Genomic DNA, 13,003 nt, shown 5'->3' with positions numbered 1-13,003 from the left:
TTATTTAATACAAGTTTGTTTCAACCACCTATAACTTCTCATGCAATAGAAACGTTTAGAGAATTGGTACAGAAAGACATTAACACACTTAGGACTCAGACAGGTGAACATACGTTTAAGCAGCCTAATATGACCACTTCGGACATTACAGCATTAGATGAGTTGATCCATAACCACGATCTCACGATAAAACCGGCTGATAAAGGCGGAGCAATCGTGGTTATGGATACAGACTTATATATGACAGAATGTAACAGACAACTATCAGATAGCAATGTGTATAGAATGTTAAAATGTGACCCTAAACAGGATATCAACAACAGGATTACTTCACTCATTAATACAGCATTGAATGAAGGCATTATAGATCAGATGCTACATAAATTCCTTATTGTAGAATTTCCTGTCACTCCTTGCTTGTATTTATTGCCTAAGATACACAAAAATCTTACTAACCCTCCGGGTCGCCCTATCGTTTCTGGTAGAGGTTCATTGATGAGCAACATTTCCATCTTTGTTGATAAGGTTTTGAGAGATTTTGCTATCAATGCTAAATCCTATATCAGAGACACCACTGATTTTTTACAAAAAATTAAAACAATTATTTTACCAGAGGGAGCCATTTTGGTCTCCTTCGATGTTACCTCTCTCTATACATCAATCAGTCATAACAATGGGCTCGATGCTATAAGACGCAAATTAATCACTTCAAATTATGATACTACTTCATGTGAATTCATTATGTCCCTGGTGGAACTTATCTTGACTTCCAATTATTTTTTATTCAATGATAGGTATTATATCCAATTAAAAGGAACAGCCATGGGGTCCAACATGGCTCCAACCTACGCCAATATTTTTATGGACACCATTGAGGAGATGTCGATATATGTATCCCACCACTTCTCACATGTGTTGAGGTGGTGGCGATACATTGACGACATTTTCCTCATTTGGACTGGTTCCAGTACTGCATTGATTGAATTTCACCAATTCCTTAATTCATTGGACGCTGATATCCAATTTACCATGACATATTCAATGGATAATATCCAATTTTTGGATGTCACAGTATTGATAGACAATAATACACTAATATCTAAAATGTATACCAAGGAGACTGATCGTAACACTTTATTAAGGTTTGATAGTTGTCATCCAAAAAATATGGTCAGATCTTTACCATATAGTCAAATGATCAGAGCTAAGCGAAACACTGACAAACAAGAAGATTTGGACATATCCTTAGATATCATGACTAGGAATTTTTTACAAAGGGGTTACCCCAAATCACTATTGTTGACACATAAGAATAAAATTCAAAATACTGCAAGAGATAGCTTGTTTCAATCAACCAAATCTCTGTCACACAAAAAACAGAAACGGATTCCTTTTATCTCGACATATAATGATGTAAGTGGAGATCTTTCAAGGATTATGAACAAACATTGGCCAATTATTAGGAATAGTTTTGGTCACATTGACGTATTAAACAACAATCCTTTAATGTCCTATAGACGCTCACAGAATCTACGTGACAGATTGGTAAAAACTAGGGTGTCAGGTGGAAGGAAAGGATCACAATTCATGCTTAAACCATTGAAACCTGGCAATGTCCCTTGTCATAGGTGTGTCAATTTTTCCCTGATGTGCAGGGGTAACACTTTCACCCATCCATTAACTGGACAACAGTTTAAGATTAGATACAATCTCACTTGTGACTCGGATTGGGTCATTTATGCCCTATGGTGTCCCTGTGGCCTTTTATACGTGGGGGAGACTACCTGTGCTTTTAAAACCCGTTTAAACAATCATCGCTTTTCAATTCGTAAAAAGAAACTGGATTTGCCAGTCGCTAAACATTTTTCAGAACATGGCCATAATGAAAGGGATTTAACATTCATGATCTTGGATCATATCCCGCCATTACAATATGGTGGGGATCGACATAGGGTTCTACATAAAAAAGAGTTGAGATGGATATTCTTATTAAATACACTGAGACCGTTTGGTCTCAATATAGAATTTGGTATAGATAGAATTGTAACCTGAGATACACACATTCTCCACTCTATACTTTTAGTTTCTCTGACATTCTCTTCTCTGACAATACTAATGACACATGTATGTCCATTATTTTAAATATTCTTTTTTGTGTAAAGAAATGTTTGATGAATTTTATGATTCTCATTCTTTTTTTGTATTTCTTTAGATCAGAACACCACTTCCAACGGAACTTCAGGATCTTGGATATTTGCTTCCAATAATAATAATATATAATAAAAAAATTTCATCGCTATATTATGTCTTCTTTGGTCCTGAGATATACTAATAAAGTACTTATATATAAATATTATTCTAAATGAATTATTTCTAGTCTCCTTTCTAGTTTCAGGTGATGTTGAGATATTATTACATTATTTATACTATGAAGATTTAATGTCGTTAATAGGGTAGTATTGGTCTGTTACACGTGAGGGGTTATCGGGATTGCCTGTGCACGTGAAAACGTTGCCAGTGGGTTCTGAAATCCTTGGGAACAAGGTCGCTCTGAACACGTAATGGTGGACAGGGGCCTTTGTACCCACGTGTGGATCTTTAAACTGCCACCATAAAGCTGAAAAATGTTTTAAACGTTACACTTTACCAGTATATGATATCTCCATTACCACTAGTAGGAGCACTTAGTTGCATATCATTTATATGCTTCTGGTATATCTTGGACCTCTTTGGGCTATATCTAGCTTTGGTATTAATACGATAATGTCACTGGTTTCTGTGATCTTGGGTTTGTTGATGGGTTGCTTGGCAACCTAAGATACTGCCGTTCACATGACCATAACAGTGGAACGCACTGGAACGCAATACATCATCATTGCGCTCCATATGCGTCCTGCTGCTTAGCAACTTTTCACTTCCGCCTCTGGGCATTACATCCTGATTGCCACGAGTGATACAGCTGAACAACACGCTGTATTTCTAAGGTTCTATATACCATTGTTACTCCTGAAGTTTTGATTGGTGAGTGGATATATGACGATATATTTCAACACTTCTGTTTGCATAAATGATTATGGCCTAATCAGTTGTTTTTAACCAGGGTTATATTATTTATTTTGATGCACATTATTGTATATGCACTAATACACTTTATGTATCATTTTACTGTTTATTTTTGATACCTTAAATTATTTACAATACATGTTTTCAGACACGTAACACTGTAACTCATGATAATGAGACCAATTAAGTTAAATGGGTTTTACCCTATATATACTTTGAGTATTAGATGTGTCACTAGGCTTGAGAAAGATCCTAATGTAGGATTGAAACGTTGCTGTTATATTTGGATTGAATAAACCACCATTTTTTCAAATTGGAGTGCCGCAAAGTTTTTCTTTCTTCTATATACACCACGTCCGAGGATCGGGACGTTTTTTGCTGGCACCCGATTCACATTTATTCTGTGAGTGCTGCTGTCTTCTCTTTTATATATATATATATATATATATATATATATATATATATATATATATATATATATATATATATAAACTGATTGATAAACTTTTATTGGGGGGAAAAGAAAAAAAAACCAGCAATTTCACCATTGTTTTTTGCATTTTAAATTGACACCATTCACGTTACCTTTATTGTCCGGGTCAATAAGATTCCGATGCTACTAAATATATATGCTTTTTTTTTTAATGTTTTACCACTTTTGCACAATATTAGCAATATTATTTTTTGACCCTTTTACCAGAAAAAAAACATTTTATGGAAAAATATTCCCAATGGCAATCCATCGACACCCCGCGATTGCGTTACGTGATGCTGAAGAGGTGAGAGAGGGAGCCCCCTCCCCCTGTCTAACCACCTAGATGACGTGGTTGCTATTGACTGCAGCATCTAAGGGGTTAAAGAGCCATGATCAGGAGTTTCTCTGATCCCAACCTTTACAGCAGGAACGCGGCTGTCAATTACAGTCCGGCTCCCGCTATTGATCGCACGGGCACAGCTCCTGTGCCTGCGCGATCACCGTGACGTAACTATAAGACCTTGCTGCATTATGCAAGGCGATTAATGTCGTACAGTTACGTCATGGTGGCTTGAAGGGTTAAAGTGACACAGCGTTTTAAACTGGTATGTTTTTGAAAGCAGACTGATACTTTAGGGCTCCGAGGACATATTGGATTGGCCAATTAGTCATAAGTCGCCGAAAATGTATTCCTCATATTGAAACACTAAGGTGGCGCACAAGTGATGGTAATGCCGCCGTTTCACCACAAATCACGGGTAACCAAATATCATCGTGATCTATTTTTAACTTTAAAATTAAAAAAATTAAATATCGCATCGCAAAATCAATCGCTAAAATTTCTATGCAGCCGCTTCTTAGTTAAATCTGCTTCTCGGAAAGCTGGGTGACAAGCACTATGACCGTTGCAGCTCTCACGGTGGTTGTCATTCATCTTTCCTAGACTCCTGAATGGCAAATTTTCCTGATAAGCAGCAACGGAGGAGAAGCAGAGGCTTTGTATACAACTGAGATTTGTCATTCAGGATTCTAGGAAAGCTGGGTGACAACCCCTATGGAAGCAGGAATAGCGATCATTGAATAGTATATAGTCTGCAAATGCCTAGATGAATCTCTCTCTTCATTCTTTCCCCGGATCTTCAGACTGTCACAATATTCGTGCGTTATAGCGACTCGAAGCCTCCCACAGCTTACAACACAACAAGTTCTTTCTGGGATCAAATTCCTGGTCGCTATGAAGCCGCATCCGTGTCATGGTGGTAAAAGAGCGCGACTTGTAAAACCAGCAGGAACTGCAGAGACCAAATGCAAGAAGCAGAACTTAATATTTGCACCATAAATCCAAACCGGAATCATCCTGCAGGTGGCGCTGTTGTACAAAACAGAACATTTTTCCAAAATCCAACAGCAAAGCCTCATTTCTTAAAAACTGGGGAGGTGGGGGGGCTTCTTCTCCCTCCTGTAATGATTGCAATGAACATTGGCAGTTTTTGTACGAAAAAAATACAGTAAACCGCGTCGCAGACATGATAAACCCTCAAAAGCGCTTCTCTATCTAGACTGGTGACCTCTTCTTCAGCACTTCATATCTAATGAGTTGGAAAGCTAAACAGCTCGGTTATAGTGTATTTCCCTGCTGCTTTATATTTGGAAACATCTCCGCGTCCTTACATTAAGAATGCTACAATAATATCCCAACCATCAATGATCTAAGAATATGCTGTTATAATATCCATGACCTGCCTAGGTAGAGTCGTGTGTTAACCTTAAACCATACTATCCCCCATCCCCATTTAGTAACGACACATGACACCGAGGTTGGATGTGAAATGGCCACAGCAGCCGTTTATTAATTTCACAGTTTTATAAAAACAATTTAAATCCGAAACATTCGGATAACTAGTTAGGAATCCACCAGAGAATTCCTCCTAATAATTCACATGACCCAACATGGGTCATAACATTAACCCGAGCAGAGGAAGTCCTTGAAGCCCCCTCAGATAGTCCTTTTTAAAGAACACACCGAATTAGCCATCTGCAAACCACCAATTACCTCCAGCCGTAAACCAGCTCGGAAGCACCGTTCACCTCTGCAGATGGCTCCAACCACTAGAAGTCCACTTCAAGGGGATAACACCCGATGAAGCCCTCCAGTGATATACCGACCACTAGAAGTCCACTTCAAGGGGATAACACCCGATGAAGCCCTCAAGTGATATACCGACCACTAGAAGTCCACTTCAAAGGGATAACACCCGATGAAGCCTTCAAGTGATATACCTTCTACCAGAAGACCACTTCAAAGGGATACCACCCGATGAAGTCTTCAACCATGTACCTTTTTTGGGGGACGCATACCCCCGATGCGACCCCCCCACCATTTTGTACTGACTGGCCTCAAGGACTCCCCCCGCCAGCTGCCATGACAACAGAACCTACTCCGGAAAAAAGAAAAACATGTTAAATAAGCACACAAAATAAAAACACAACGCTCATAGCCAGACGTACATAAGACCTAAAGAGTAACAAAACAAGGGTGGGAGGGTGGGAGCTTTGCTTACTGTGTGTTACTCCTCCCGCTGCTTCCGGCTCAATGCCGAGAAACAGCGGGAAGCACAGCAACGGCCCCCCCCGCCCCCCTTAACTCCTCCCCGTCCCTCCTTCAGCTCCTTCAACTTTCCCTGACCTCGTAACATTAACCCTTTCCCTACCAGGACGGTCATGTCGGCTTCCCTTAAGCCTGCAGCTGCGTCCAGCCTCTTCTTGACCTGCCTAGGTAGAGTCGTGTGTTAACCTTAAACCATACTATCCCCCATCCCCATTTAGTAACGACACATGACACCGAGGTTGGATGTGAAATGGCCACAGCAGCCGTTTATTAATTTCACAGTTTTATAAAAACAATTTAAATCCGAAACATTCGGATAACTAGTTAGGAATCCACCAGAGAATTCCTCCTAATAATTCACATGACCCAACATGGGTCATAACATTAACCCGAGCAGAGGAAGTCCTTGAAGCCCCCTCAGATAGTCCTTTTTAAAGAACACACCGAATTAGCCATCTGCAAACCACCAATTACCTCCAGCCGTAAACCAGCTCGGAAGCACCGTTCACCTCTGCAGATGGCTCCAACCACTAGAAGTCCACTTCAAGGGGATAACACCCGATGAAGCCCTCCAGTGATATACCGACCACTAGAAGTCCACTTCAAGGGGATAACACCCGATGAAGCCCTCAAGTGATATACCGACCACTAGAAGTCCACTTCAAAGGGATAACACCCGATGAAGCCTTCAAGTGATATACCTTCTACCAGAAGACCACTTCAAAGGGATACCACCCGATGAAGTCTTCAACCATGTACCTTTTTTGGGGGACGCATACCCCCGATGCGACCCCCCCACCATTTTGTACTGACTGGCCTCAAGGACTCCCCCCGCCACAGCGAAACAGGCCTTGACCACCTTAAGCCTGTGAGTTCCTCCACACCACCACCGCCCTTTCTATTCCTTCTGCTATCGCCAAGCTCCAAAGATCAATGCCAACCTCGGTCAGATGAACCCCGTCACTCCTCCAGAAATTCCCCACTCCTGACTCCAAATCCCTATGCCTCACGCAAATGCCCCCGTTTTTTGCCACAAAACGGGACACCGCCCGATTAACTTTAATGCGAGCCTTATTGACTCTCTCCACAGATCTAGCTAACCGCCAATGCTTTCTTGGGACTATGTCCGACCACACTATCACCAACTTGGGATAAGATACCCACAAACACAACATATCATGTTTGGTATCCCGCACCAACTCACGAAAGGGGCGGACTCCTAAGTCATTCCCACCCACGTGCAACACTAAGACCTCCGGAACCCTATCAAGCCGAGCATATGTCTGGAATTCCGCCAACACCCTGCTCCACGACATACCTCTAAAACCCAGCCAATGCACAACCGCATCCTGTCGCGGAATGCGCAACTGGCGACCATTCGGGCGGACGTCCGCCCTCAAAGCCCCCCAGTGCACGTAAGAATGACCCATCAACCACACCAAACACGGAGGCGACTCTGAAACTGAAAAAACAATTAGGCACCACCATATAACATTTGTAAAGCGTTAACAGCAAAATTCATAACATATGGGGGCGGACATAGGACTTAAACCTGTTGGACTCCCAACAACCAATACGCCTCACCCCCTCATCATCCAACCCCCAGCGCCCCGCTTCTGTTGCTGCGCCAATCCTGAAGGAATGAGATGAATATGAGCCTGCCGCGACACCAACCGCCGTCAAACATTTTTTAAATACAGCTCCAAACTGAAACCTGGACAAAAACGACCCGTCCACCTGACGTAACAAAGGCAAATCTGGAGACCCCCTGTTTGGCGTAAAACCCCGCATGCACTCTACTGGGCACATAACCGACCCCGGGGCGCAACCCCTTCAAAGCCTGCGATACCAGAAATTCCTTCGATACATCCTGAAAGCCCCGCAACTTAAACCCAAACGCCACCGCAGACATGAACCGGTTCACCTTCGCCACTGAAAACCCCGCCTCCCAGGCGTCCCCTAACCAGTACAAAAGTGCCACCAACCTGTCTCTATCCGTATTGACGTCACCCAACTCTCTTACCCACTCCTCCCACTGCCTCCAACAAGCAGCATAAGCACTCCACGTCGTGCGCGCCAAAGACCTTTGTACCAATTGTTCTACAGGACCGAGACCAGATCCCAAAGATGCTGCGGACAAGCCAAACCGAGACGTTCCGCTCCCGGTGCCAATTGCCGAAACCGGTCCCACTGCGAGCGAGAAAGAGCATCAGCGATACAATTCCGTACACCCGGGACATGCACCGCCACCACCCACGCGTTCAACGACAAACATACCAACACTAAATGTCGCAACAATTGAACTACCGGAGGAAAGGACGCCGTGATGTTATTAATGGCAAGCACCACCCCCATGTTGTCGCAGTAAAAAAAACGGACCTTCTTATCCCTGAGCCTGTCCCCCCAAATGGTAGCCGCCACCCCGATGGGAAACAGCTCGAGCAGGGCCAGATTCCGCGTGAGTCCACTGGACACCCAGCTAGCCGGCCATTGACCTGCGCACCACGGACCTCCCCCGTAAGCTCCAAAACCACCCGCCCCAGCCGCATCCGTGAAAATATTCAAAACACTCGTATCCTGCGCTGGGGCCATCCATAGCGAGCGACCATTGAACTGGCCCAAGAAGTCATTCCAAACCTGAAGATCAGCACGGTACTCCTCCTTGAGCCGCACAAAATGATGCGGCGCACGCACTCCCACCGTTGCCGCCGCCAACCTCCTACCAAACACCCTCCCCATCGGCATAATCCGGCAGGCGAAATTCAACTTCCCCAGCAGCGACTGAAGCTCCCTCAGCGTCACTTTCTTCATTCTACAAGCCCGTTGAACCTCCAGCCTCAAAGCACCCAACTTATCCGCCGGGAGACGACACTCCATTGCCACCGAGTCTATTTCGATTCCCAAAAACAAATCGTCGCTACCGGGCCCTCCGTTTTTTTTTTTTTTTCGGCGCCAAAGGAATCCCAAAATCCCTCGCCACCTTCTGTAGAGCATGAAGCAAATTACCGCAAACCGGCGAACCCCCCGGGCCAACGCATAACAAATCATCTAAGTAATGGATCAACGAGTCGACCCCGGATACTCCCCTCTTTACCCACTCCACGAAGCTACTAAACGCCTCGAAGTATGCACAAGAAAGGGAACACCCCATCGGAAGGCACTGATCCACGTAAAAGGCCCCATTCCAAAAACAACCCAACAGCCGTTGCTTTCTGTATGGACCGGCAACAACCTGAACGCCGCCTCGATGTCAGTTTTTGCTAGCAGCGCCCCAGGACCCGCAGCCCGCACTAACCCCACCGCCTTATCGAATGAGGTATAAACTACGGAGCACAACTCGTGATCAATCCCGTCATTTACCGACGAACCTTTGGGATACGATAAATGTTGAATCAAACGAAACTTTCCGGGCTCGCGTTTAGGGACAATACCCAAAGGGGACACAACTAAATCTTTCACCGGCGACTCCACAAATGGCCCCGACATGCGCCCCAACGAAACTTCTTTTAACAACTTTTCCGACACGACTTCCACATGCAAGTAAGCCGATTTTAAATTTCTCCCCGTAACCGGAACCTCATAAGGAGGCGGAGGAATAACAAAACCAACACTAAACCCTTCATAAAGCAACCTAGCTGCCGCCCTATCCGGATACTCATTTAGATAAAGGGCCATCCTTTCCACCCTCACCGGCGACACCCCCTTGACCAGCCCCGTGCTGGTTCCCGGACCTCTTTTTTCGCAGACATTTTGCCGCCCCGTGTGATGCACCATTACACTCGGAGCACACGTGCTTGAACTTGCACGTGGCCCCAAACTTGCACTGGCCTTCATTGAATTGCCAGCAAAACCCCGCCTTTCCCCCGCCGCTTGGTCCACTCTGACTAGACTGGCCTCCCTGGCCACCGCTCCCGGGAACGGGCTGCCTAACCGGAGCCGTAACCCGTAACCAGAGAGCAATATCCTTCTGGTCCCACCGAATCGCCGGCCGAACCGCCTTCCGCTGACGGAATTGCTCATCATATCGCAGCCACGCCTGACCCCCATACGCCCTATGAGCCTCCCCAATAGCATCAAAATAACAAAATAACGCCGAACAATTTTCCGGCGCCTTTTCCCCTATCACACTAGCCAATATGGCGAACGCCTGCGACCAATTAACGAACGTCTGCGGGATAAGCCTATACCGCCGCCGTTCCTCCTCGTCCTTTTTACTCTCATCCCGCTTGCCCTTATCCAAATTGAATTTAGCCAGCGGCAAGAGAGAAAAAAATTTCAACGTATTCATCTTTCCAGATCCGATCACGCACCTCCTGCTTTAAATGCGCCCCCAACGGACCCTCAAAACAAACATACACCTCCCCCCGAGCACGATCGTCCATGCGCACTCGATCGCCGTCCTTCTGTGCCTCAGTCTGCACCGACACCGCGACCGCCTCTCTAACCGCCACCACAGGACGCGCCTGCAACGATCCCACGTCCCTGGGGCCTTCCCAAACTACCGCAGGGGACACTTCCGTTACTACCGGCGCCGCGGCCCTATCAAGGCGCCCCACCAGCCCGTAAGCAACCCACTAAATCTGCCAAACCCGCTCCGTCGCGTCCGCCCGCGCCACTACCGGCCCCCGATGCTATGCTAGCAGCCCCCCCGCCGACACCCGACATAAAAATCGCTGGATAAGACAATAATGGAGTTATACACTCACCGGGCTGCACAGGCGCTGTGTTCCCGTCAGCCGGACCATCCTGACCTCGACGATAGACGTCCAGTTCACCTTCCTCCAGTTCTTCTCTCGCCGACGACTGTCCCTCCCAACGACATCTTCGGAAAGGGGATGAGGACGCGCTGACCGATGGGCCGGCAACCTGCCGCCCGACCGCCGGGACCCAGACTTCCGACCGGACCTGTTGCCTCGATGTCGCTGCAGATCTAGTCGTCCGTCTAGACGATCCTGACGAAGCCTGCCCCCTGGCCGGAACATCACCATGCGGGGCGGCCGTACCTTGCTCTCGACATCTTCCATCTGATGGGGGAGGGGTGACAGGGAGCCCAGCCTGCGACTCCCTGCTTACCGCCGGACCCCGTCGCGGCCTGGGATTCCTGCCAGGACGCAGGGCCTGGGAAGGGGCGGTCCTCCCAGCTGCCTGGCCTGCAGCGTCCGGGATCGGGCTCCCTCTGCGACGCCGTGTCCGCGGGACTACCTCCGGACTAAGGCGCTCTGGAGGTCGGGACCGCCGAGAGGGACGGGTCGACACAGCCCGCATCGCCGTCACCCCTGGCACCGCTCTCTGCCTGCCCAGCGCAGGAGCGGTTGTTGCCGACTCCCCCCCCGCCGCCATAGCCATGCTCGTAAGGGGGCCGGGGGAGGGGAGCCTGTCCCTTACAACAGACCCCGAACGCCGTGCCCGGCGTGGCGAAACGGCGTCCGGGATCCGCGTTAATGCAGCCACGGTCTCCTCCAGCCATCCGGGACCGTGGTGCACAGCAGCGGCACGCAGCCGCTCTAAAATCAGGGCCTCTGCCATTACTAAAGAGCCAGGCAACGGGGAGCTTTGCTTACTGTGTGTTACTCCTCCCGCTGCTTCCGGCTCAATGCCGAGAAACAGCGGGAAGCACAGCAACGGCCCCCCCCGCCCCCCTTAACTCCTCCCCGTCCCTCCTTCAGCTCCTTCAACTTTCCCTGACCTCGTAACATTAACCCTTTCCCTACCAGGACGGTCATGTCGGCTTCCCTTAAGCCTGCAGCTGCGTCCAGCCTCTTCTTGAGTCCCAGGTTCCTTAGGACAGACCTACATGCAAATAAGTAAGAGCCTGTTCACATCAGCGTTCGGGTTCCATTCAACCTTTGCGTCAGAGGAACAGATGGACTGAAAGCCGAACGGAAAATATCGCTTCCGTTTGCATTACCATTAATTTTAACGGTAATGCTTCGGTTTCGGTTAGTGTCTGTTCCGTAAAGCTTCCATTTTTTTACAGAAATAATATTGCTGTTGACTTCACTATTGTTTCCATGAAAAAAAAAAAAGAAGTAAAGATAAAGATGGCTACATCTGTTCATCATCACCTACAGATGTAGCCCTCTTTATCTTGACTTAACGCATTAAATACACAGCGTCAATAAACTTTAACTTGACTTTTTCAATGACTTGTGTTGTGTGATATCACGCTGCAGCAAGTTATCAGAGTCAAGATAAACTTGGCTACATCTGTATCTGCGTGTAGAGAAGAGCTCCACACCTTCAAGATAAACACCATCATTGCCACCTCCCAAGGTGGTCACGTAAGAACCTCACACCATCCAAAGGAATCATGCAATATTGGGAACACCTTCAGCGCTTTCTATGAACCTTGGTTTCTAGATTGAGGACACTTTCCTGATATCCATGGGCTGTCCGGGTAATGCCTAACGTGCCAGGTCCTCTACTGACGCTCTTTGTAGCTTATCTCCATTCTGGCTCTAGGTGAAGGTCCTGAATGGGAGGAACCCCCCTATTTACTCAAAGTTCAATAATAAGGATGTAACGCCAGCGCTCTGCGCTCCTTGGCGTACTACCTCTCCCAACCAGCACAATGGCCAGGTTACCTCTGGTGCACGCTGTACAGATCTCCACATTGCTGTGCACTTCTTCTGTTGCTGGATCTGACTATAGGGAGCGTGCGCTCACTTCCTGCATCTTATAGGGCCAGCGCGTGCACCCAAATCCTTCCCCAGCCAATCACCATGTATATTAGTCTGCTCCACGGGACACACCCGGCCTGAGCAATAGTGGATAAACCTAGAGTTATCCAGTGATGGGGTATGTATGCGCCTGATAATGCCCGCTATTGCTACCAGTTATCAGCCTGTATCCTGTCT

At 46.8% G+C, this 13,003-nt stretch overlaps 1 protein-coding gene across 1 annotated transcript; it reads right to left on the bottom strand.

Annotated features, from left to right (window-relative positions):
* Positions 1 to 7,006: 7,006 nt before the first annotated feature.
* Positions 7,007 to 11,775, bottom strand: LOC142660193 (uncharacterized). Its single transcript, XM_075836774.1, has 2 exons — positions 10,853 to 11,775; positions 7,007 to 7,608 (listed from the first exon to the last, which is right to left on the bottom strand). The coding sequence occupies exons 1-2, from the start codon at positions 11,670 to 11,672 to the stop codon at positions 7,007 to 7,009; spliced, it is 1,422 nt and encodes a 473-aa protein (XP_075692889.1). The 5' UTR covers positions 11,673 to 11,775.
* Positions 11,776 to 13,003: the final 1,228 nt, after the last annotated feature.

Source organism: Rhinoderma darwinii, chromosome 9, assembly GCF_050947455.1.
Source record: "Rhinoderma darwinii isolate aRhiDar2 chromosome 9, aRhiDar2.hap1, whole genome shotgun sequence".
In the NCBI taxonomy this organism is placed as follows: Eukaryota; Metazoa; Chordata; class Amphibia; order Anura; family Rhinodermatidae; genus Rhinoderma; species Rhinoderma darwinii.
The sequence above is the reverse complement of the archived record's forward strand: the minus strand, read 5'-3'. Positions and strand labels throughout refer to the sequence as shown.

Coding starts and splice junctions, on each gene's coding strand:
- LOC142660193 (XM_075836774.1), bottom strand. CDS start 11,672: ATGGCAGAGGCCCTGATTTTAGAGCGGCTGCGTGCCGCTGCTGTGCAC. Junction 7,609..10,852: donor CACAGCGCCTGTGCAGCCCG/GTGAGTGTATAA, acceptor TTGTTTTTTCAG/TTTCAGAGTCGCCTCCGTGT.